Source organism: Ctenopharyngodon idella, chromosome 10 (genome assembly GCF_019924925.1).
Source record: "Ctenopharyngodon idella isolate HZGC_01 chromosome 10, HZGC01, whole genome shotgun sequence".
Classification (NCBI taxonomy): Eukaryota; Metazoa; Chordata; class Actinopteri; order Cypriniformes; family Xenocyprididae; genus Ctenopharyngodon; species Ctenopharyngodon idella.
Genome location: NC_067229.1, coordinates 43034994 through 43061317, shown reverse-complemented (window position 1 = coordinate 43061317; position 26324 = coordinate 43034994). Strand labels below are relative to the sequence as shown.

At 36.7% G+C, this 26324-nt stretch overlaps 3 protein-coding genes across 3 annotated transcripts; 1 reads left to right on the top strand and 2 right to left on the bottom strand.

Annotated features, from left to right (window-relative positions):
* Nucleotides 1-117: 117 nt before the first annotated feature.
* dcps (decapping enzyme, scavenger) lies at nucleotides 118-7387 on the bottom strand. The gene is made up of 6 exons (XM_051908915.1): nucleotides 7170-7387; nucleotides 6592-6742; nucleotides 5287-5432; nucleotides 4906-5019; nucleotides 4712-4822; nucleotides 118-1610 (listed from the first exon to the last, which is right to left on the bottom strand). Exons 1-6 carry the CDS (start codon nucleotides 7335-7337, stop codon nucleotides 1344-1346), a joined length of 957 nt encoding a protein of 318 aa, XP_051764875.1. The 5' UTR covers nucleotides 7338-7387; the 3' UTR covers nucleotides 118-1343.
* Nucleotides 7388-7478: 91 nt separating this feature from the next.
* cry5 (cryptochrome circadian regulator 5) lies at nucleotides 7479-14558 on the top strand. The gene is made up of 11 exons (XM_051908909.1): nucleotides 7479-7577; nucleotides 9129-9387; nucleotides 9509-9703; nucleotides 9779-9897; nucleotides 9976-10130; nucleotides 11257-11397; nucleotides 11493-11660; nucleotides 13054-13194; nucleotides 13285-13436; nucleotides 13519-13730; nucleotides 14174-14558. Exons 2-11 carry the CDS (start codon nucleotides 9173-9175, stop codon nucleotides 14230-14232), a joined length of 1557 nt encoding a protein of 518 aa, XP_051764869.1. The 5' UTR covers nucleotides 7479-7577; nucleotides 9129-9172; the 3' UTR covers nucleotides 14233-14558.
* A 1545-nt stretch (nucleotides 14559-16103) lies between these two features.
* Nucleotides 16104-25897, bottom strand: foxred1 (FAD-dependent oxidoreductase domain containing 1). The gene is made up of 11 exons (XM_051908910.1): nucleotides 25684-25897; nucleotides 23857-24077; nucleotides 20080-20190; nucleotides 19506-19624; nucleotides 19222-19316; nucleotides 19040-19141; nucleotides 18811-18887; nucleotides 18544-18704; nucleotides 17398-17527; nucleotides 17199-17303; nucleotides 16104-16963 (listed from the first exon to the last, which is right to left on the bottom strand). Exons 1-11 carry the CDS (start codon nucleotides 25787-25789, stop codon nucleotides 16709-16711), a joined length of 1482 nt encoding a protein of 493 aa, XP_051764870.1. The 5' UTR covers nucleotides 25790-25897; the 3' UTR covers nucleotides 16104-16708.
* Between the last annotated feature and the right edge of the window lie 427 nt (nucleotides 25898-26324).

Below are 26324 nucleotides of genomic sequence, written 5' to 3'. Positions count from 1 at the left end.
GAGTTATATTTATACAAGTATGCTTTCCCAAAGGGATTTGTTGCAACTGGCTTCAGGTGCTTTAGAGAAACAACACAAAGATGAGAGTCTCTAACTTATAAATCACCACAACATTAATCAAGTCTGAATGTCAAGCTTTAATGAGAACGATTGAGAGGTGAAAGTGGGAAACTGTCATCATTCACTGCCCCTTATGTCGTTCCAAACCTGATTTTTAATTAACATAGATGACAACCAATAGTTGTTGAGCTCCAAAAACAGCAGTCCATTCAGTTTGGGGGTTATTTTCCAAGTCATCTAAAGCAATACAATAGATTTTTATGTAAGAAAAGAGGCCAAAACAGAGAATATGACAAGCAGCTAATGACAGATTTTCATTTATGGGTGAACTGCATGTTCCTTTAGAAAGAGTTTTATCTGAGCTGATATTCAAAACAGAAATAATTCTATCACATTTTGTGATTCCTTGTGAATAGAGGGCATTGTAAGACTTTGATTATGCAATGTAAAACAGTGAAATCTTCTTTAAAAACTCAGCGTTGAACCACATAATCAAGTAGCACATAAACAAACAGTCAGTCTTTTTTTCTGCTGTGGAGTTTTGGACTTTTTATGCCCCTCTATCCCTGGATTTACAATGAGCTCAGAACCAAAGAACTATGTTTGTTAACAAAAAAATCTGTGCACTGCAAATGAACTTTCTGGAAAGCAGTATCAGCTGTGTTGCGCTCATAATATTTTACTCTTTATGCTTTTTAGACTAATATTAAAACAGTAGGTTTTGTTCATTTCTTCAGAAGTTTTAAAAACAGCGCAGGAGCTTCACTGCGGCCCACTGCTCTGTCAGTCACAGCCAAATCTCTTCAAAGGACCCCTGAAACCTCAAAGAATAAGGCCTGGGGCCCCACTGGCATCTGATTCTGCTTTAAAATTAATAACCACGTCGCACCACAGATAGGTGCACAGCCTGACCAAACAATTGCGGTTTTGGGTGATGAATTTGGGTTGAATCCACACGATCAACAGACAAAACACAACCAAACGATTTAAAAACAATCAGTACTTTTTTGCAGAAAAATGCAGATGATCATAAAATCAAACCAAATTTAGACATAAAACCACAAACAAGGGTCAAAACATGACCATATTACAATATACAGAGTGAATACTGTAAATGCCAATTCTCACTGCACTGATAGATGCTGACCAACACAAACACCTTAATAATGCATCTTTTAAAACTTGTCAGCAGTCAGTGTACTTTAACCTGCAATTACGACATCATAACATTAATAAACAAGTAAAAAAAGCTGAAGTTCCCAAAAAAAAAAAAAAAAGGGTCTCTAGAGTTTCCCAGCCTCTTTGAACCCGAGGAGCAGACCATCATCGGCCCGCAGTGGGAACGCCAGGCTACGGTTGTGATAGTAACTGGAATCTGCCTGCAAGTTCTGAATGACATCGGAGAGCAGGTGGGCTCGTTCCACTCCACAACCTGGAGCGTTATACTCCAGCGAGGTGAAGTGGATGTGGAGGTGATAGTACGACGGTTGATAGTGGAGATACACACGCAGTTTGCTCGGAGGGACGCCGTACTGCCGCTGAATGGTGTCCTGTGGATATAGAAAAGACTTGAATTTCAATTTGACATATGCAGACATGCTACACCTCACAAATGTACTTGGAAAAACCTGGTGGTGTATTTTTTTATGGTGTTGATTTTGAGATTGTGACATGTTGCAGACTGGAATCAAACTCTTATCTTCCACAGGATCACCACAGCTCAACATACGTAGAGCATAAAGTTTGTTTTTTTAAAGAAATTAAAGGGGACCTATTATGCAAAATTAATTTGGCTATAAATGTGTGTTGGCAGTGTGTGTACACAACCACCCTATAATGATGAAAATCCAACCACTCATTTTTTTTTTAATCCCCATAAATCATAAGCAGTGTCTCAGAACAAGCCGTTTGCAGAATGCCCACAAATGTTGACAGACACTGCCGTTTTAACATAGAACCGCCCTGAGCGAGTTAACAGCAAGTTGTACAGTCCGCCATTGCTGCACTGACAAGAATGTCTCCCAAGCGTTTTAGGTGTTCTGTAGCTGGATGGATTAATCCACATAGCTCTCTCCATTTACTCCTGAAATCTGAGCCGCTGAAGACGAGGTGGATTAATTTAGTTTTCGAAGAAAACGCTCCCTCAACTCTACCAAAATTCGTTTATGTCTACGCGAATCATTTCACACCGGACTTCTTTGTGAACGAATGTCAATACAAAGGGACAATACAAAACAGATCAGTAAACTGTTCGTGATCCAGCTTACAGTCTCCAGAGTGATACTGGATACGGCAGAGAGTAGTGTTGTCACGGTACCAAAATTCCAGTAGTCGGTACCAATACCATAAAAATTTACGGTTCTCGGTACCAATTTCGGTACCACAGCAAAATCTGAACTATTTTACTATTTTGTATAGCCTATTTTATTCTATCATACATATAAATATTTGGAGCGTGTGTGTATGTTTGTGTGTGTATATTCAATGAAATAAATTATATATATATATATATATATATATATATATAAAAAAACATTCGTTTTTTATTTCTACACAAAGATCCATCATATAGCCTACTGCTCTGCTCTTTGAGAGGAATGTGGGACACGAGCAGGAAAGAGACCATTTCGCTTTAATAATATCTTCATGTTATCTCCTGATGTTACAAGGAACTAACACTTGTTGTAAAAGGTCTGAAGAGCGAGTTTTATCTTCACACATTCAGGCGAATGTGTATATTTGATTTAGCGCTGCCAGGGAAAGTGAAAGAAAAAATTACCAGCGTGTGTGAAACGCGCTATACAAATAAACTTGACGCGCCTTATGAAGTCTAATAACAAGCACAAACTGTGTTAAATAGAAACTGAAGTGCAAGCAAAAAGGTTTCTGTCCTACGGTGTTTTTTCTACTTTACCACAGTAAAGAATGCGAATAGCCTATAAAGGAAGAAACGTTATAATCCCCTGCATGAGTGAAGATTTGGCAAAAGAAACAGAGATTCCATGTTTAGTGGAATAACTAATGGAATATTGTTAAATTCTCTGCTAATCGAATGAACAGATCGTGATTCGCAAAACAGAATACAAAGCTTAAATTTATGGACTCACGTAGGCCCTACCTCTCTCATTCGTCATGAACCAAAATGTTTCCATGGCTGCGATGTCACATTTAATTGCTAACCTATTGTTTCTTTTGTAAACAAAGCTTTGTGCTTCACTCGTGTCATATTCAAGTAAATACTGGCACAGCCCTATCAGTGGGTACCGAATATACCCGGATTCTCGGTACTACAGAAATGCTGGTATCATCACATTTTCAAAATTTCAGTACCGACTTGGTACCGAAGTACCGGTACTTTTGACAACACTAGCAGAGAGCACTTTATTACAGTTGATTTACGGATATAAAGTTTACCAGTTTATTAAGCACCACCCGAAAAGGCATAAGGTCTTTATGTATTTGTTTACTGTTAGTTGTAACAAGTGTTTCTGTGTACTTCGCTATGTATGTTGATGATAATGCAAGGGAGAGAGAGAGTTTATGGATAATATTTTAATGCACACTTGCACTGTATTTTATTAAGCTCTTACAGTGATTTTCTAGAGTGAAAACACACGCTTCATCTTTTGTGTGAAGTACAATAAACATAATAAAACTCATTGGTAAAGTTGAAAGGGTACGGTACAACAGGCTTGTACTAATATAGTGGATAAAAACAAGAAGACAATATAAATTATAACCGTAACTGAACTAAACTATACCTGTTCTATCTCCATGCAGCATATATTCGCAGTTTCTGACATTATAGTGCTTCCTGACTGACTCCTGACACCGGTGAATCAGCTCTTGAAGCTCCGCCCTCTTAGGCCGAGCGCAGCAGCTCATTTGCATTTAAAGGGCACACACTGAAACGGCGTGTTTTTGCTCAACCCCAAAAAGTGGCAATTTTAACATGCTATAAAAAAATCTGTGGAGTATTTTGAGCTAAAACTTCACATACACACTCTGGGGACATTAGAGACTTATATTACATCTTGTAAAATGGGGCATAATAGGTCCCCTTTAATACTTTTATTCTGCAAGGATGCATTAAATTGATTAAAACTGACAGTAAAGACACTTATAATATTACAAAAGTTTTCTATTCATCAAAAATGTTACGGTTTCCACAAAAATATTAAGCAGCACAACTGTTTTCAACATTGATAATAATAAAAAAAAGTTTCTTGAGCAGCAAATCAGCATATCAGAATGATTTCTGAAGGATCATGTGACACTGAAGACTGGAGTAATGATGCTGAAAATTTTGCTTTGTATCACTGGAATAAATTACATTTTAAAATATTTGACAATGGAAAACCGTTATATTAAATTGTACTAACATTTCACAATACTAGTGTTTTTTTTCTGCATTTTTGATCACATATATACCGTCTTGGTGAGCGTAAAAGACTTACTGACCCCAAACTAGTGTATGTGGTAAAAATATTTTAAAAAGCAAGTACACATAGTGAACAAGCAGAAATAGTGTTGGGTTTACATGTTCAGATTAACAGTGACATCTAGTGGACAACAGAATCACAGTTCCACTTTCTTCATTGTGAACGAAAATCATTTGTAGATGAATTTAACAGATGGAATCATAGCTCACCTCTCCTTTACTGCGAATGTTTGTGAGTAATGGCAGGTGCTCTGATGTAAGATCCCTCAGACTTTTAACATCCCTCCGGTGGACGATGGCAATCAAATACAGGTCTTGTAGCTGGAGAGAGGAAGAAATTATTGTTTTTCACAGGCCTTTTATTCACTCTCAAACATTACGACACAGATTCACCGCTAATTCACCTGCTTTTGGTCCCATTTGAAATCGGGCAACAAAACAAAACCAGTATCAGGGTCTGGGTCCTCGAAAACAATCCGATCAGCCTCAGCTTTCTTCTCCAATATATTGTGTACCCACTGAAATGAAAATCAAACATGAGCAGTGCAGTTATAAGCTGTATATGTATATATGTATATGTATGTATGTATGTATATATATATATATATATATATATATATATATATATATATATATATATATATATATATATATATGTATGTATGTATGTATATATATATATATATATATATATATATACATACACACACACACACACACACGAAGGAGACACATGGTACAGGAATAAGACTGAAATGAAGGGTCAGAGGTCACTAAAGCCTCACCTGCACACTGAAGCTCTGGCTGCTGATGTACGGTAGGGTGATGTTACGATAATCCTCCCCTGATTCTTCAACTAGAAAAACCTCTTGATGCAAATACTTCTTGACATGCTTCTCTGTCGCAGGGCACACCACTGTCGTTTTGATTTCTGTCAAGAAAAATGTAATGGTCATAAATCAACCTTCAAATGGATTTTTGGTTTAATGCGTGTGGATTTTGTATATTGCATGTAATGGAGCCTTGGACTTTCAACAAGCAGTCATGCAAGTTTTTCAATAACTAAATAGTTACCATATATAAGCACCATTGTAATTACATGGTATTTTATGATACTTAACACATGATGGTAAATGTCTAAAAAACAGGGTAGTAGCCTACAAGCAAGTCCCCCATCCTGCATATCTTAAAGGGTTAGTTCACCCAAAAATGAAATTTCTGTCATTAATTACTCACCCTCACGTCGCGCCAAACCCGTAAGACCTTCGTTCATCTTCGGAACACAAATTAAGATATTTTTGTTGAAATCCGAGGGTATCTGAACCACACATACGCAGCAATGTCATTGCACCTTTTGAGGTCCAGAAAAGAATCAAAGACATTGTTAAAATAGTCCATGTGACTACAGTGGTTCAACCTTAATGTTATGAAGCAACAAGAATACTTTTTGTGTGCAAAAATATAAAAATAAAAATAATGTCTTTATTCTACAGTTTCTTCTCTCCCCTGTCAGTCTCCTACGCAGTTGACGTTGTGAATGCAGTGCAGCACTTCTGTGTTTACGTCCGAACGTCGGCTCAGTTTTGTCCGACACTGTACATGTGAGCAGCACGACACATGCGTGTGATGCTGTCGCAGGAGCCGGCCAATAATGAGTCAGCGTTCTGACTTAAAACACAGAAGCGCTGCACTGCGTTCACAACATCAACTGCGTAGGAGACTGACAGGGGAGGGAAGAATTTTTGAATAAAGTCGTTATTTTTGTTTTGTTTTTTCGCACAAGAAGTATTCTCGTTGCTTCATAAGATTGAGGTTGAACCACTTTAGTAACATGGACTATTTTAACAATGTCTTTAAAACCTTTCTGGACCTCAAAAGGTGCAATGATGTTGCTGCCTATGTGTGGTTCAGAAACCCTTGGATTTCATCAAAAATATCTTAATTTGTTTTCCGGAAATGAACGAAGGTGTTGCGGGTTTGGAACGACATGAGGGTAGGTAATTAATGAGAGAAATTTCATTTTTGGGTGAACTAACCCTAACAGATTTAATGGCCAGACAGAAGCTTGTGAAAACATGTTGTAATCCTACCATTCAGGTGTGCTGGTGCCTGCAGCTGGTATGTGCTGTAAATGTCATTCTTCATCTCCAGCTCGAGTTGACTGCTCTTCAGTAACTCGGACAGTGTGTCCTGTCTGATGGGAGTTTTCTCCAGGATCACAACAGCATCCTGATCCTTCACCTAGGAAACACAACATATGATTTCAAGTCGTTTTAACATGTATTCCTTTAAACTAACTAGTAAACATATTTATGTTAATAGTAGTAGTGCCTTTATTTGCTAGCAAGTAATCCTACTAGTACTAGTCTTAGTTATACTAGTGAGATTTTAAATAAATTATAGCAGTCATAACTGAAGTTATCAGTCTATAAAATATAAATGTTAGGATTATGAGCATTTGGTTTAGCGTCTATAAATAGGTAGGCTACTAGTATTTAACTACTAGAAAAGTTGCAATAGATACTAGTACCTTAGACATAAGTACTGTTATCCTAGTTACTAGTAAATCTGTAATTAGTAACATTAGTAAAAAGATTAGTTATAGTGATTTCTGATGGTCATTGGTTATTTCCCAGAATGATTTCTTATCTTTCTCCTGCACGCGCACCTTTCCATGAATGAAGATGTTCTTCTCCCGCGAACATTCGCGCAGAATGCGGGTGATTTCAAAGTCCGAGACCGGGTTGTCGGAAGACACTTCTCCCACGTCTCCGCGCTCATTGTCCGCATCTGTTTTCGCTCTTTTTGCAGTTCCGTCGTTCTCGCTTTCCGCCATGATTCACCCCGCTGAAAATCAACCAATCAAGATTCACTGCGTAAAACACACAGAAAAAAAAAACCTCTGCGCATGTCTCACAGACCGCATCCTGATTGGTTTGCATAGACGTGCCTTGGCATGTAAACAGCGTCTGATTGGCTGAACTTGTGAGACACGTGCTGCTGAATTTCACATCTTTTGTAACGTTAGGGCAGCTGTTACAAAACGCAAGCGAGACCTCACGTAACCAGAAAGCACGTAAGTACTGATATAATTTTTCATAGATTAAAATAGCTATTGATTATTTAGTGTTTCGTTATACTGCACCATTGTCTCAGAATTTGTGACTGTATTTGATTGCAGAGACTTTAAACGCAGCCAGAGGAGAGAAAATGCATATTGTAAAATAATAATAATCTCTGTGCACTGGCAAAGCTTTGAATCACATTAACTGCTTAATAATAATAACAATAACAACAACAACAGCAATAATAGTAGTAGTAGTACTAATAATGTCAACGAAACGAGGCACATTAGAGTCAGAAATTCATTTCAGTGTATCTAAAAACATTTTGATTTCTGTTGTAGTACTGAATATTCAACTAATTACCATTAACAATATTAATATACAGTTGAAATATGAAATCTCTTTTTAAGTGAATTATGTTTTCAATAGAAATTGGCAGTTCAGACAAACAGTGTTATGAGTTCAAAGTGAAAGAGGCAGAAATGATAGATACTGATTTGAAGTAGACATGGATGAGAAGATTTTCATTTTTTAAAAATACTTTTTTATATATATAAAATTTAAGTTCCATTTAAACTGTTTAGTTTGATTTAAAACAATTTTGAAACAAAAAAAGAGAGAAAAAGAGAAACAAAATATCAAGGAAAAAACAAAACAAAACAGAAATGATTAATTTTATTCATATGAAAATTATTTCTTTTTAACCCCTTACCTGTCAGTCCCATTTTTTGGGGAACAGACCCCAGCTTAAATTGTTTTAAATCTTTAATACTTTGGAGCACAGACTCAAGTTTGGTCTCCTTATAAAGGGGACACTTGGCAAATTATTTTAGAAGTGAAAATGTAAAAATATAATTTATTATAATTTATATAAAATATAAATTTTACAAAACTGTTTTACTCTAATACTGCAAGAAAATCAAAGCCAAAATCTAAAATCTAATCAAGTTGTGTTTCAAATTTTAGTTTGATATCTCAAAAATTGAGCTTTCAGTAAGATTTTTTTTTGGGCGCAGTACCAAACTTTTCCACTAGATACCATCCAGGCTCCATTGGTGACCACATAAGGACTCTTCCATTTCCATATAGCCTATGGTTTGAGTGAATTGAACCATGTATTTCCATAATTTTTATAAAATTTATGAAACTGACATCCTATTCAGAAGTAGTATGGGCAGAATGGCAGTAATTGGTTTGAATTCAACCTCTAACAAACACATAAAAGACATGCAAAAAGAACATTTTCATTGCTATTTCAAAATAAATGTCTAAACATGTTATATGAGTCTGAAAATATCGTTGTTGCGAATTAATAAATTACTGTTTCTCTGTCATTTGAAATCTACGAATATGAAAACTACAATTTGTAAGCTTTCAAATGAAATATAGTTTGTCAATATTATTTTATATTTAGACTAAGATATTATTGTTTTAAGTATAAAATTGCAAACGTCCCACTAGCGTGGATGGTGATGGTTAAGAGGCTATGTAAATTTTAAAACCAACATTAGAAAACACATTTGTGAAATCGGGCTTTTGTGTAAAAGTACTATTTATACCAGTTTTTCCAGTGTCCTTTTGATTACCTGTGTGGAGGTCTGCGATCATGAGCCACAACTCCATTCACTGGTTCCGCAAAGGACTGCGTTTGCATGATAACCCTGCTCTGATCGCTGCTCTGAAAGACTGTAGACACATCTACCCCCTGTACCTGCTGGACCCCTGGTACTCCAGCAACACTCACATCGGCATTAATCGATGGAGATTTCTGATTGAAGCTCTCAGGGACCTGGACTCCAGTCTGAAGAAACTCAACTCCAGGTAGAGAGGCAAAAATAGTGTTATAAGACAAACTGCAGATGGGATGGAGATTTGAGCTAAGGGTCAAACATGGAAAAAATATGTTTTTCTCAAGCTTTTATGTGATTTCTTGTTCCTCTAGGCTCTTTGTTGTCAGTGGGCCTCCCACAGAGGTCCTTCCAAAGCTCTTTGAGAAATGGAAAATCACTCGGTTGACTTTTGAGGTTGATACAGAGCCGTACAGTCAGAGCAGAGACCAGGAAGTCATGAAGTTGGCCAAGGAATATGGCGTGGAAGTTATTCCAAAGATTTCTCACACTCTCTACAACATTGGCAGGTAATGCATCATAATTTGTAAATCATATTTTGATATAGATTTTCACAGAAAATACTCACCTGCTTTTTCAAACAGAATTATCGACGAGAACAACGGCAAGACTCCCCTGACTTACGTTCGCTTCCAGAGTGTGGTGAAGGCTATCGGACCCCCTAAAAAACCTGTTCCTGCTCTAACCGAAGAGGACATGAAAGGTATCAGGACATCATACTAAAGGAGATTATAGATTGTTGCTGATTTTCTCTCCTTCATAATGCCTCTTTCTCTGGAAGGTGTGTCCACTCCCTTTTCTGAGGACCATGAAGAGGAGTTTGGGATTCCATCTCTTGAAGATCTAGGATTAGATACATCATCCTTAGGACCAGATCTGTTCCCGGGGGGTGAACAGGAAGCTCTGCGCAGACTGGATGAGCACATGCAGAGAACGGTACATGCCCCAACACCTTTCAGTGCATTTTAATAGAAGAAATGTATTGCTGCATCTTAAATCACTTACTGTCTGAGTAGGTACTACATTTGAATTTACTTCATGACCATTAAAAAGTACACTCTATATAGTATGAATATGGGTAGTATAAATGAAATTCAGATGTACTACAAACGCCATATTGTTACTGTCATATGACCTACCAGCGTCAGTTGCGTCACTTCCATTTATAAACCCCCTCCCGTGGCCTGATGGGATGGTAAACTGTTCATCGGATGCACACTTCCGAATCTCAGCAGAAGTTGTAGGTCATCCGGGGACATTTCACGTACTGTTTTTCGAATACTATGTATTCGGACATACTACTCTTTTGGCATGTTTTTGACATACTATATAGTAGGGAAGTATTTGATTTCGGATGCAGACTATGAACCCTATAAAAGCCATACATGAAAAATAATAAATAGTCAGTTTTTTTTTTTAAACCAAACTGTAAGTTTGACCTTTAGATAAAATATGTAAAATAAAGATAATGTGTAAAAAATAATAAATGCATTTACAATATTTGAATACTATATATTTCTATATATACTTTAATATTTTATAAATGTATATTAATTTTAAAAAATTGTTCATTTGATTTTTGCTTTGTAGTAATTAAGAGTTAAGGATAAAAGAAAATAAATTATATAAACAAATAAATCATATATATATATATATATAATGCATAATAAATATACTAATATAATATATATAAATTAATAAATATATTTAAAAAAATTGTAGAAAGAATTTTTTATAGTGAAAATCAATAAGATTTTAATATTGTTAGGCTGCATACATAAAAAAAAATGCATATAAATATTAGTTTCCCACTCTAAATATGTCAGTAAAATTTTATTTTATTTTTTAATTCATTTAACTTAATGATTAAACAGTCATTTTAATTGTGGCGAGCATAATACATCATGAAATGCACTACAATAATTGCAATATATACCTCTAAATATTTTCAATACAATTAAATTTAAAGCATAAGTAGCTGAAATCAATCAAGATATTCAATTTGAAATATTAATAACAGTATAATCTTGCCAAATGTTTTTTTGGTTTTGTCTTTTTGCAGGGGTGGGTGTGCAAATTTGAGAAACCACAGACGTCCCCCAACGCCTTAATCCCCAGCACCACCGTCCTGAGCCCGTATGTCCGATTCGGCTGCTTGTCTGCACGCACCTTCTGGTGGAGGCTCACAGACGTGTATAGAGGGGTATGGCAGATGTCTCACGCATCACCTGAGTAACTAGCAGATGTTTAACAGTTCAAGATCCTGGTGTAGCTGATAGTGCGGTGTGTCTCTTGCAGAAGAAGCACTCTGAACCTCCGGTTTCCCTGCATGGCCAGCTGATGTGGAGAGAATTTTTTTACACGACTGCCGTCGGGATCCCAAACTTCAACAGAATGGAAGGCAACACGAACTGTGTGCAGGTGGACTGGGAAAACAATCCTGAGCGCCTCGCTGCATGGAGGGAGGTAAAGTGAAGCTTTTGTGCTTTTTTGAATGTATTAAAATGTATGTATTGTAAATGTGACGTGACGTGTAGCCAAGTATGGTGTCCCACACTTGGAATTTGTGCACTGCATTTCACCCATCCACACACAACAGTATTAAAATGTATTAATGTGTTAAAAACTTAATGATATAGTGACACACCAAATTGTTGGCAAATGAAAATATTTGGCTCAAAATTAATTTGTGGTTTCAACAGAAAAAGTTTTGAAAGGGCCAAAATCATTGACCGAAATGCCGTGTTTTGACTGTGTCAGTGTCTATTTTGTGCACACAATGTGGATAAACTACAACAGGTAAACATGTCAGCTGACATGTTTGAGTTGACAAAATCAATTTATTGTTTTTAACCGATTTTATTATGATGTATTCAGTTGATGCGTGAACAAAACTTTAATAAACATTTGTAGTGTTCTTACCATCCAATAATTGCAATAAGCTTTGTGCTATAAAAGTGTCAGCTTGTTGGCTAGAAAGAAACTTATTTTGCTAAACATAAGCACTATATTACATTTTCATTGAATTTTTACTTAACCTGTTAGTGATGTCGTGACAGATTTATCCAAACATACATTAAATAATCATGAAAAAAAAATCTTATTACCAGTGTTTAAATGTTTACATTTCAACGATTTAATATATCATTAAAAAGCTGATATTAAAACTGCCTTATGTACGATTTAAATTTTTATATACAGCTCTGATTTTATTTGTGTTGATTAATTTACTTGATCATTAATTATTAAATAAATGTGATATTAATCCAGAATAGAATAGTAATATAGTAACACCCTAGCAACCACCCAGAGTACCCTAGCAAGAGCCCAGCAACCTCTCAGAACTCCATACAAACCACATAGCAACACCCCAGTAACCTCCTAGCAACCACCCAGAGTACCCTAGCCAAAGCATAGCAACACCCTAGCGACCACCCAGAATATCTATCTTGTTTTTCTGATAGACTCAGTGGCCTACAAAACCTTCAAGATTTGAAAGCAAAACTTGCTTCAAACTTTCTGATCAGGCTTCAAACTTCAAGCTTTAAAACTACTTCAAACTAAAAACCTTCAAACTTCAAGCTTTTAAAACTTACTTCAAACTTTCTGGTCAGGCTTTCTCAAGCCAACTTAAGGTTTGTCATAACAAACTTTTTAATCTAGTTAAAAAGTTGATATGAAAACTTTATTTAAATACAGCTCAGTTTTTATTTAAGTGTTGGTTATTAAGTACATTTGAGTAATTCATTGATTATTAAATAAATATGGTTTTATTTTTCAGATAAATAAAAACATTAATTTCAGTTTTGGTAAAAAATTTCGGAGGCTCACTACAGAAGACGTGCATGTGTGATTTCAGGCTCGGACTGGTTTCCCGTTCATTGATGCCATCATGACTCAGTTACGTCAGGAGGGCTGGATCCATCATCTGGCCCGGCACGCGGTCGCCTGTTTCCTGACCCGAGGAGACTTGTGGATAAGCTGGGAGGAGGGCCAAAAGGTTTGTGTTGGGCCCAATTACCAACTATCTTCTAGAAAAATACAGATATAATCATTAACATGCTGTGTTTCTGCTCCCTGTCATCTGAAGGTGTTTGAAGAGTTGCTGCTGGATGCTGATTGGTCGTTAAATGCAGGAAACTGGCAGTGGCTCTCAGCCAGCGCGTTCTTCCATCAGTACTTCAGGGTTTACTCTCCCATCGCCTTTGGAAAGAAAACCGACAAACATGGGGATTACATCAAGTTAGTTTCTGTTTTACATAAAAGCATCTGTGAAACAACTACTTACTAAATACTAACTCAACTCTACTTACATGTCTTCCAGGAAATACCTTCCGTTGCTGAAGAAATTCCCTGCCGAGTACATATACGAACCCTGGAAAGCTCCTCGGAGCATTCAGGAGAGAGCAGGGTGCATTGTGGGAAAAGATTACCCTCGTCCTATTGTGGAGCATGAAGTTGTCCATAAAAAGAATATTCAGAGAATGAAAGCAGCATATGCAAAGCGCTCTCCAGAGGACAAAACCACCACTAAAGGTAATTATTTAGACTGAAAATATGAATATTATTCACATATACAGACATCCCACCTCTCTGGAAGTCTCCCGGATTTATATACAATATCCCGGAAATTAAGCGAGCAAGAATGAAGCCCTGTTTCCACCTGGTATTAAGATGTGTTTTCGATGAACCAATCACACGGGGTCAGCCAAGTTGCATTACCGTTTTCACCTGTCAGTATCATGCGTTTCAAATGTGTCTCCTGTGACCACTTGCGTACGGATTTGTCACACTCTACATCACTTTCAGCTCACAGATACTATTGAATGAACGAACTTGTGTTACGATATAGATTATATTAGATTATGCCATCTCCTGGAAATGAGTTTTTGCAGGGTGGCAAACTATAAACATATATTATCTTCTGCTGAACTTTCTTCACTCAAATAGACATTTTGATTCTTGTTTTCTCTGTCCAGGTGTAAAACGCAAAGCGACGTCTATCATGGACATGCTTGAGAAGAAGGCAAAGAGATGAAGCTGGTCTCTCTCATCCTGAATATTGTTACGCTGTTTTCCTCTATGGGTCAATTATGGTTCTTTATACTCTTTATAACTTTGATACATACGTGTTTAAGATACAGTACAATTTTCTTGGATGCTGTAAATATGTGCACTTTAAATACAAAGTGTGAAAGATTGCGAATTTCTGCTTAACTTTAAAGTGTGTATATATATATATATATATATATATATATATATATAAATAATATAAATATATACATATACATACATACACACACAACCCCATTTCCAGAAAAGGTGGGGCATTTTGTAAAATGTAATAAAATCAAGAATCTGTGATTTGTATATACCTCGAACTTTTATTTAACTGACAAAAGTACAAACAAAAGATTTCCAATGTTTTCACTGACCAACTTAATTGTATTTTGTAAACATATACAGATTTTGATTTTGATGTCTGTAACACACTCCAAAAAAGTTGGGACAGAGGCAAGTTTACCACTGTGTCACATCACCTTTCCTTTTAATTACACTTTTAAATCATTTGGGAATTGAGGATACTAATTTTTGCAAGTGGAATTTTTTCCCAATCTCATCTGATACAAGACAGCTGCTCAGCAGTCTGTGGTCATCATTGTCTGATTCTCCTTTTCATGATGGATCATATATTTTCAATAAGAGTCAGATCTAGACTGCAGGCAGGCCAGTCAAGCACATCCACTCTATGGTGTAGAGCAGGGGTCTCCAAATCGGTCCTGGAGAGCCACTGTCCTGCAGAGTTTAGCTCCAACTTGCCTCAACACACCTGCCTGGAAGCTTCTAGTATGCCTAATTAAACCTTGATTAGCTGGTTCGGGTGTTTAAATGGGGTTGGAGCTGAACTCTGCAGGACAGTGGCCCTCCAGGACTGAGTTTGGACACCCCTGGTGTAGAGTGTCTAGAAACCACTCTGTTGTAGCACTGCAGAATAAGGCCTGGCATTGTCTTGCTTTCCAGGAAAGATGTCATCTTGACGGCTGTATATGTCTCTGTACAATCCCAATATACATCTCCACGTCAATAGTGCCTTCACACATTTGCAAGTCACTCAAGCTGATTCACCCCCATATCATGACAGATGTTTTCTTTTGCACTTGTCGCGGATGAAAGTCTGGATGGTCCCTTTTGTCTCTGAGACTGAGAAGTCAATGTCAGTTTTTCCCAAAAACAAGCTGAAACGTGGATTCATCTAACCAGAGCACACATTTGCACTGTCTTCTGGACCATCTGAAATGAACTCGGGCCCAGAGAACTCACTGGCATCTCTGCATAAAATTGACTTATAGCTTTCTCCTTGCATAACAGAGATTCAAGTTGCATTTCTTGATGCAGCAGCAGACTGTGTTAAATGACAACGGTTTTCCAAATTATTTTCGAGCACATGTAGCAATATTTAAAACAGTAGCATGATGGTTTCTCATGCTATGCCATCTGAGGGCTCGAAGGTCACGCACATTCAACAGAGGGTTCCTGCCTTTCCTTATACAAACTGAGATTCCTCTGGATTCTCTGAATCTTTTCACATTATGTATTTTAGATGCTGAAAGACCCAAATACTTTGCAATCTTGCATTGAGAATTGTGATTTTTAAATTGTTTGATAATTCTTAATTCTTTCATGAAAAGTGGTGAGCCATGACTGATCTTTGGTGGATGCTCCTTTTATACCCAAACACAATACCCTCACCTATTACCAATTTCAAAACAGTTTAACTTGGGTGTTGCAGCCATCAAAATCAGAATTTGTTCATATTTACAAAATACAATTAATTTGGTCAGTGAAAACACTGGGAATCTTTTCTTTGTCCTTTTGTCAGTTAAATAAAGTTTCAAAAGAATGAACAAATCACAGATTCTTGATTTTTATTTCATTTTACAAAATGTCCCAACTTGTGGGTTTTGTGTACATATATATATTATGTAAAAAAAATAAAATAAAATTGACCTAATTAATAAAATTATGCTACAATAAAACAGCACATTTTTTCTCACAATATTTATGTGTATTAACAGACATTTAAAAATATACAGATTTATAAAATTCAGTCTATGAGGTCTGATTTACATTTAAGGACAAACTTTTAAAGTTTGATTATTTTTGGTATTCATTTCTGAAACAGCGTGAATATGACAAATCTAAGAAAATAATAACAAATATTATATACCATGATCTATGTCATATACATATTTAAATATATGCAATTACAAATGAACAAAATGTGCGACTGAATTTCCTGATCTCTACCAAGTCATTTCAAATAACAGTATGTTTTGTTGAAAACACAGCAGCATTTATCACTCTCCTCTTTAATGTCCTAATAATCTGAGTTCTTACAATTTTTTCTTAGCAAAGTGAACATCAATTCCACTGATCCAGTCTGAACCACAATGTATTCATTACAGCACTCATGTTATGTGGCTCCATCCTGAGGACACTTGTTTTTGTGCTCTTCACACAATGTTGCTCTCCAGCATGGGCTCCTGGAGGAAGATCCGTTTGAGGTCAAAAGCACTGAGGTCGATGGTCTTATAGCCCCCGTCCAGAATAAGCTCAGCCATGGCGAGTCCGACCGCAGGAGACTGCTGTAGACCGTGACCGCTGAAGCCTGTGGCAAAGTACATGTTGGGCACTAGAGGGTGCAGTCCTATAATGCCATTCTGGTCAAAGGTGTTGTAGTCATAAAATCCAGCCCATGAGCTTGAAACCTGACAAAGATGGACCATAAAAGCAAACTGCTTCATTTGGGGGAAAAAAACTACACAGCAGAATTTAGCTACACTTTTTAAATACAAACTAACCGTTTTAAGCCATATAATGCACGTTGCCATCTAACAAACATCAGAAACTACTAAATTAGTCCCAGAACAATACAGAAAGCTTAAGCAAATGCCCCTTTACCCAGTGGATAACATGAATAACAATTCCATATTGTAATTTCACCTTCAGTTGGTCAAATGCAGGAATACGATGGGCCAGACGATGCCAGACCTTCTCTTGAAAAAACTCGTGGTCCACATCAAGGTTACTGATATCTGGTTCTTCTGCCTTCAGAAGGTAGAAATAATATATGAATGAATGAACAAATGAATGCAGACTATGAAACTAATACTTTTGAGATCAGATCAAAACACGGCTATACCTCCTCTGGTGACATTCCCGTGAGGTAATTTCCTCCCAGTCCCTCTCGCCGAAGGTAAACCCCTGAATAGTCAATCAGAAATGGAGTATCCAACCCTGGTCCATCAGGACAATGCACCACATACACAAACCTGTAGGAGATAGGAATGATGCAGTTAGTCCACAGTTAGTTACTCCACAGTTATATCAGTATACATTATTAATATGGCATTTTAATTATTTGGAGAATGGATCGATGAATGGATTTAATTAATAAATTACTGTTGTTTAATGAATATAGTACTTATATTAAAAATATATAGTATATAGTTTTTAATATAATCTTATGTAATATTTTTATTAAATACTAATGACATTTAAGTATAAATAAAATTTTATTAAATATTAATTAAATAATTATAAATAATATGAATTAAATAATTAACTAATTAATTAAAATATAAAAATAAATTATATTTATTTTTACATTTATATATAAAATATTTATAATCATTATAAATTATAATTATTATAAATAATTTTTCAAAAGCTACAGTATCTTAGAATATTTAGCAATGTTTATTTATTCAAATTTCAATGAAATAATATTTAAGTTGTATTAAATACTAATGATAGTAATAATAATTTGTAATTATTATATAATATATAATAATATAGTTATTTTTAGTTATTTTAGAAGATTTAGCACTGCTCATTCATTTACATTATAATATTTTGTTTTTATTGAAAACTACTAATGATAGTTAATAAATTATTAATAATATTTAATTAATATAATATAAAAATAAATTCTTTCAACAGTTATTTTAAAATATTTAGCGCTGCTCATTCACCTATATTAAAATTAAATAATATTTATTTTATTGAAAATTAAGGATAAAAATTATAATTTCTTTCAACAGTTATTTTAGAATATTTAGCACTGCTCATTCAGTTAAATTATAAATAATATTAATTTTTTATTGAATACTAATGATATTTAATTAATTATTAATAATATTTAAATAATAATATAATATAAATATTCTTTATTTTAGAATGTTTGCCACTGCTTACTCATCGAAGTAGGTAAGAAACGACTGCAAATTACCATATAAAAACTGTTCAAAAGAAAAAGTAAAAAATGTGAACAATCATGAGTCTTAACCTCTTTCTGGGCTCCACAGGAAATGGAACACCAGACATGGATTCTTTCGGGCCTAATCCGATGCCTACCATGGCGGCGATCTTTCCTGAGTTTGCACCCGCCGCATTTACCACAACAGCAGTCTCCACAGGCTGATACTCCAGACTGTTGGGCATCTGCACCTAAAAGCACATGACTCCTATTTGTAATTCTATAAGTACACTTGAAAACGATGAAAACAGTGTGTTATACAGCTGGCGTGTTCTGAGATGTCGCATACAAACTTACATTGACATATTTTATCCTTTTAACATTAACAAAGTCTCCTTCTGTGATTTCTGCAACATTTGAAGAGGATCTAAAACCTAAAAAAAAAAAATCACATTCAAAAGAATCACCACAAGCTGCCTTTTGAAAGTAACATTTTTTACAAGTTAAAAAACTAGCAAATGCAAGACAACCTGCAAGTACCTTGGTAATATTAACAAAATTTAACATTGTAATTCTGAATCCTGACCTGTGACCTCTCCGAAGCACTGATAGACTCCCATAGACACGGCCTTGCGTCTGAAAGCGTTAAGGAGAGACCAGGGATCAAACCAGCCCTCATTTTCCAGCCCTTGGTGAGGAATAAAGAGGTTACTCAGTAATGAAGTTCAAATGTGAGATGTATCAAAGATTGGGAAAACATTCACCAACCAAGAGAAGCCAGAGCGACGCCCTCTGTGTTTATCCAGGGGAATCGCTCCTTCAGCTGGGACGGTGACAGGAGGGCAACCTTCGCACCAGCTGATCTACGAATTACATCAAAAACATGTTTTATTAATCTTTAACTTTGTGTTGTGAGACTGTTCATCAGCTGATAGGAAAGGTTGAGTTAACAACCGATATCCAGTAATTCCGATATCCTGATATTAATACACTTAATAAAATTTGATATAAATAAGATATATTCTGTCTGGTGATCCAACTTGTCCTGTCACCTTTGGGTGCGGTAGTTTTCCTCCATAATATGAGCAGATTTTTCGCTGGCGAGAAAGAGATATCCTGAATGATTAAACTGCAGATCAACGGGGTCTTCATTAACTACCCAGAGATGATTCTGTGGCATTTCAGCAAAACAGAAAAACAAACATTTATCAGTATTCTCAAACTTTAAACCAGCTCAAATGATCCTGCTGAACACTTAAGCACATTTAGAAACAACAAAATACTCATTCAAAGTCTCCAGAAATACTAATACCTAGACTTCATGTAACAATTTATGTATGTTACAGTGCATTTGTAACAAAAGTAATGGGTTACACTTTATTTTAAGCTGTCCATGTTATAGTGTAATTATATATTTAAGCACTGAGTAATAACAATTAACTACATGTACTTACTATAGGGCTAGGATTAGGGTTTGGTTTAGGGTTAGTCGCATGTATTTATGCATAATTTATAGTTATTACTACAGTAACTACATGTAATATGTGTACCAAGGACACTGTAAAATAAAGTGTTACCGAATAATGTTCCAGGAAGCTTTTAACAGTGCCATATAAAAGGTTTTACATTAATGTTCTTCAAGAAATCAGCCGAAGTCATTGACAGCAGGATGTTTTCTTTCAGGGAGAACTGCTGCCGAATTCCACCACATGACAGCACAGTCGACGCCTGAGAATACTGCGGAAAGAGGAAAAGTGGAATTGCAGTGTCTGTAGTGACTTTTGATTTTTAAGTATTCAAAAGGGCTTTTCACACTTGAAATAGTTAACCCTGGGTCATTCTAAACCCCGGGTCAACAGAATCCTGGGTTTTCTTGCTTCACGTTTCACACTGCTCATACTTTACCCAGGGTTAACAATTAATCTTGGATATTCATAAACTGTCATTTCACATTGTACATTCCTAAACTCTGGATTAACGTTCTTATTTGCATATTTGCAGTGTCATTGATTGGATAAATGCAGCACGTGACCTGTTTAGGCAGCTCTATCATTACACATCCTCGTATTGCCGACTGTACTATCAAGTTTATATTGAACATATCAGACTAAGTAAGAATGAAACAGTCTCTTCTTCACTCAAATTGTCGCGTTTCCTGACAGGTTTTGACATTTTTCCTCTCAAAAGCTGAATTTACTGTTTATATACAATGCGAGGTGTTTCCGTGACTGTCAAAGCAGGCAAATATGAGGCACGCGATTGGTTGTCTGTTGCTAAGCATCTAGCTGTAACATTCTAACACCGCATCGTTTCACACTGTACAAGTTTGGCACCGAAATGTGAGGTTAACACTGCAAAAGCAGTGCTAAACCTGCTTCTGAATTACAAGTGTGAAACGTTCCTTTACCCAGGGTTAAAAGCGGTGTTTAGAACGACGATAACCCGGGGTTAAGCGCAATGTGAAAAGCCCTAAATTGTTCAATGAACAAAAAAAGTCACACACACACACACATATATACATACACACACACACACACACATTATATATATATATATATATATATATATATATATATATATATATATATATATATATATATATTTTACAGTATCTCACAAAAGTGAGTACACCACCCACATTTCAGCAACCATTTTAGTATATCTTCTCAAGGGACAATGCTATAGAAATGAAACTTGGATATATTTTAGCATAATCAATGTGCAGCTTGTATAGCAGTATAGATTTACTGTCCTCTGAAAATAACTCAACACACAGCCATTATTGTCTAAATAACTGGCAACAAAAGTGAGTACACCCTAAGTGATAAAAGCTGTACGGCATTTAACCATGCAAAGCCACATGTCCTATTCATCATGTTCATGTTTTTGTCTGCTTGACAGGACCATACAAATTTTTGTATCTCGTATTAGAGCAGTTAAAATTTGGTGCTTTATACAATCCTCTCATACTGATCACTGGATGTTCAACATGGCACCTCATGACAAAGAACGGAGGATTTGAGAATTAGAATTGTTGCTCTCCACAAAGATGCCCTAGGCTATAAGATCAGTAACACCCTGAAACTGAGTTACAGTACAGTGGCCAGGGTCACACAAGATAGGTTCCACTCGGAACAGGCCTCGCAAGGGTCGACCAAAGAACTTTAGTCCTCGTGCTGCACGTCAGGTGCAGAAGCTGGCTTCAAAAAACAGATGCATGAGTGCTGCCAGCATTGCTTTAGAGGTTGCAGAAGTGGAAGGTCAGCTTATCAGTGCTCAGACAATATGCCGCACACTGCAACAAGTCGGTTTGCATGGCTGTCGTCCCAGAAAGAAGCCTCTTCTGAAGGTTGCTCACAAGAAAGCCCGCAAACAGTTTGCTGAAGACAACCTGTTCAAGAGCATGAATTACTGGAACAAAGTCCTGTGGTCTGATGAGACTAAGATAAACTTGTTTGGCTCAGATGGTGCCCAGCATGTGTGGCGATGCCCTGGTGAGAAGTACCAAGAAAATTGTGTCTTGCCTACAGTCAAGCATGGTGGTGGTAGCATCATGGTCTGGGGCTGCATGAGTGCTGCTGGTACTAGGGAGCTCTGCTTCATTGAGTACATTCATTGAATGTACTGCGACATTCTGAAGCAGAACATGATGCCCTCCCTTCAGAAACTGGGCCCGAATGGCAGTTTTCCAACATGATAACAATCCCAAACACACCTTCAAGATGACAACTGCCTTGCTGAGGAGGATGAAGGTGATGGAGTGGCCAAGCATGTCTCCAGACCTGAACCCTATTGAGCACCTGTGGGGCATCCTCAAGTGGAAGGTGGAGAAGCGCCATGTGTCTAACATCCAGCAGCTCCGTGATGTCATTATGGAGGAGTGGAAGAGGATCCCAGCAACAACCTGTGCAGCTCTGGTGAATTCCATGCCCATGAGGATTAAGGCAGTGCTAGATAACAATGTTGCTCACACTTTGGACACAATTTTGACACGTTCACTTAGGGTGTACTCACTTTTGTTGCCAGTTATTTAGATAATAATGGCTGTATGTTAAGTTATTTTCAGAGGACAGTCAATCTATACTGCTATACAAGCTGCACATTGACTACTCTAAAGTATATCTAATTTTCATTTCTATAGTATTGTCCCTTGAGAACATATAATGAAATGGTTGCTGAAATGTGAGGGGTGTACTCTTTTGTGAGATACTGTATATATATATATATATATATATATACACACACACACACACAAGCAGATAGGTCCTTTACATGCAATCTGCAAGCAATCACATCATTACCGCATGGCTCTAACTGATTGGCTCTGCTGATCCTGCAGCCAATGAGACTGCTTGCTCAGCATTTAAATAGTCTGGTTCAGTGTTTGTTGTAAGCTAATCCTGCAAAGCGCTATCAGAGCTCCTTTAAAACCCTCCACCTCCCCCAGCTCCACCTGCCTAGATCTGCTATGGATTTATGCAGCAGCAGCATATCTTACATGCTCACAGTAGCGTGTGTGTGTGTGTAACTATTAGCAGAAGCAAATCCATACTTGCTCTGCAGCAGCAGCAATAATCACAATTTTAATATGTCAGTTCAACAAAAACCAAAAATTGCATTATCATTTACTTACCTTCATGTTTTCATGTTTAATTCACAAGAGAAAAAAAAAAATCAACATGAATGTGAGGCTTTTCAACGAACAGATGGGATTGTTCATGGGAAAGCAGGGTTTCTCTTTCCTCCAAGGATTGTTGCAGGCCCAGACAGACTCAAATCCCTAGCCGATAATTATTATTTATTTCAGTTTCATTTGAATTGAAGGGGGGCTGCTTTGTAAATCTAATTTGTTTCATTGTATAAATAATGGATGATGCAGGGAGAAAAGGCATAATCAAATAAATGTTCTTGAATATATTTCATTTAAAACTTCTGTGCATTTTATGAACTAACTGAGGTTTGTGTTACCATAATGGTGATATTTATCCGAGTTACTATCATTTTGCTTATTTCACTCTGATATTTATCATAAAACCTTTCTCAGTGTAAACCCAGATTGAATATTTTAAATTGAATTAAATTAATATAGATGTCCATTTATAATATTTTTAAATTAAATTTCATCCTGTTTCCCCTAGACATTGATATGAGCCAATGTCTGATTGGAGCTCTACACAAGAAAGAAAATCTACGGGTTTGGAACGACATGAGGTAAATGATAAGATATTTTTCTTTTTTGAGGGTGAACTTTTAAAAAACATGATTATTAGCAACACACAGTATATAGCAGATACTGTGTCTCAAAACTTTGTGAGCAGCCTACCTTGATAACACCTTTGTAGGATCAAAAACATGCTCACTAGTTTTTGATACAGGCTCTTAAGTGCCTTTGGATAAACTCACAGTAGGGTCTTTCTCCACCACCAGCACTCTCAGACCATCCCTCACTCTCTCCTTCCTCTTCAGCCAGTATGCGATGGACCATCCCATGACTCCCCCTCCTATAATCACCACATCAGCCCTCTCAGGGGGCAGGCCAGGGGTCAACTCAAACGGGCTCCAGTCACTGCCGGGCATTGCCGCGGCCGCTTTCTCCCGAAATGCCCGGAACTGAGCCTCCAGATCTGCAATGAATTACATATGGCAGATAACCTACTAATTTTCTGAGAGTATGTGTTTTATTGGCTGGAGACAGAGGTTACATCATTATCTACAATTTCTAGATAGCATACTGTGTTTGTAATGTTGTTAGATAAGAAGGCAGAATTTTTATGTTAATGTAATGCTGGTTTGTGGTAAAATCTCTCCTTTATACATGTAAATGTAGGAAGAAAAACCTAATTTTATTTAATAATTATTATCTTCTATCCCTAAAATGCAAGAAAGACAAACATACGACCAAACTGACTAGGATTATTTAGGAATTAAATGTGATAAAAGAGAATTGAAACGTTCGCCCTCACTGATTTGCTGAAAGCCAGGAAGTAGTAAGTGGGTGTTAGGCAGTTGGCCAACGAACGAACAACTATGAAGCTCATGAATACGGTGGCCGAGGGAGCTCAAAGCGCTCAAAGCAAATGAACATGCTGCAAAAGTTCACAACACATGCAAATACAGAAACGCGCTGCACATACCAGGCCCGGCGATCTCAAGCCCCCCTCTGAGATGATCTGAATGATGATGATGATGATGATGAGGCTACTTTTAGAATTAAATTAATATTTTGATTTGCCCCGCAATAATTTAGCACATCACGCATAACCGACGCTGTAATAAGATTAGCTAACTCCTCATATAAAAAAACAACTTGTTTAACACCTACATCTTTTCTCATTTTTTTCACTACGTATGGGCCACAAGAGAAATATTAAGAAATAAATTAAGGTTAAATAGTGTTATCAGAACATGTTGAAGTGAGCTCTCATCGAGTTTTTAGTTTTACTTTCTGCAGTCAAGAGTTGACTGGGATTTGTATGGAAGCCCGTTTCCGCCACTAAATAAAAAAATAAAAACAGTAATTGCGACTTTTTATCTCAGAATTCTTACTTTTTATCTCTCAATTGCGAGTTTATATCTCACAATTCTGAATTCTTTTCTCACAATTGCGAGTTATAAAGTCAGAATTCTGAGATATAAACTCGCAATTGCGAGAGAAAAAAAGTCAGAAAGGTGAAAGGTGAGTTTTTTGTTTATCTTAACATCCTGATCGTATGTGCATTGTGAGAAGGCCCATTTGCAGCGTGTTTCTGTATTTGGTTGTGTTGTGAACTTTTGCAGCGCGTTTCTTTATTTGGTTGCGTTGTGAACCTTTGCAGCGTGTTTCTGTATTTGGTTGTGTTGTGATCTTTTGCAGCCTGTTTTTGTATTTGCATGTGTTGTGAACTTTTGCAGCACATGTGTTGTCAAACTGATGAAGATGTTTTCTTTATTTGCTGGCGTTTTTTCTATTTGCATGTGTTTTCTTTATTTGCCGCGCGTTGAGCTATCTCGGCCACCGTACATGAATGTTGATTAGATTACGTGACTGGACGCTCCGAGGAAGCTTACCAAGCAACGTCAGAATGACCAAATTAATATTAATGAGCTAACCTTTCTCATAGTAGGATTAGAAAAACGAGAATGTAGGGAGGGAACGCATGACTCTTGTCACTGCTTACATTTCGCTTTGCAGTGTTTAACGCCTGCCATGCTGATATAAATGCATAAAGTATATTAAGTGGATCATCTCACCTTTAAAGAAGTCCTTTTCAGCTCTTCTGCTGCTGCTTTTAAAACTCCGACAGGGCACTTTAGGAGCTCTGAAAGCAGGGACGGAGGCGAACAACTTGCGCCACATTGCAACTATCGTCAGATTGTTTTCTATTCAAGAAAACCCACTCCAATCACCTTCCCACTGACACGCCGCTCACAGTGGGGCTTAAAGTCATTTGGCCATGTGCGCATGCTCACAATGACGCCACAGCAGGACCAACCCACAAATGTAATTTTATGAGTAACCAGTAGGGGGTGTGTAAATAAACTGCTAAGTGAATATTGTATTGAGTGTGATCGATGTTTTTCAATTTGCCCAGCCGTTACATGAACTGTAAAAATAGTAAATTCAGTGTAATATGAATTTTGATTATTATAACTTCAAAAAAAAAAAACCTAAATAGTAGAAATCTCACTAACATCTACATTCTGCTCCTCAGCTGACACTGCTGAGAGATAAGTACATAAGATTATTTTTATGGGGGAAAAAATCAGCTCTATATCAGTGCATTAAAGTGGGAAGCTTGGTTCTCGGACCAACAAATCTTGGTCTAGGCATATTGGGGGTCTGATATTGATTGGGGCCGAGATCTCAGTCGAGATTTTATTGGTTTAAAAGA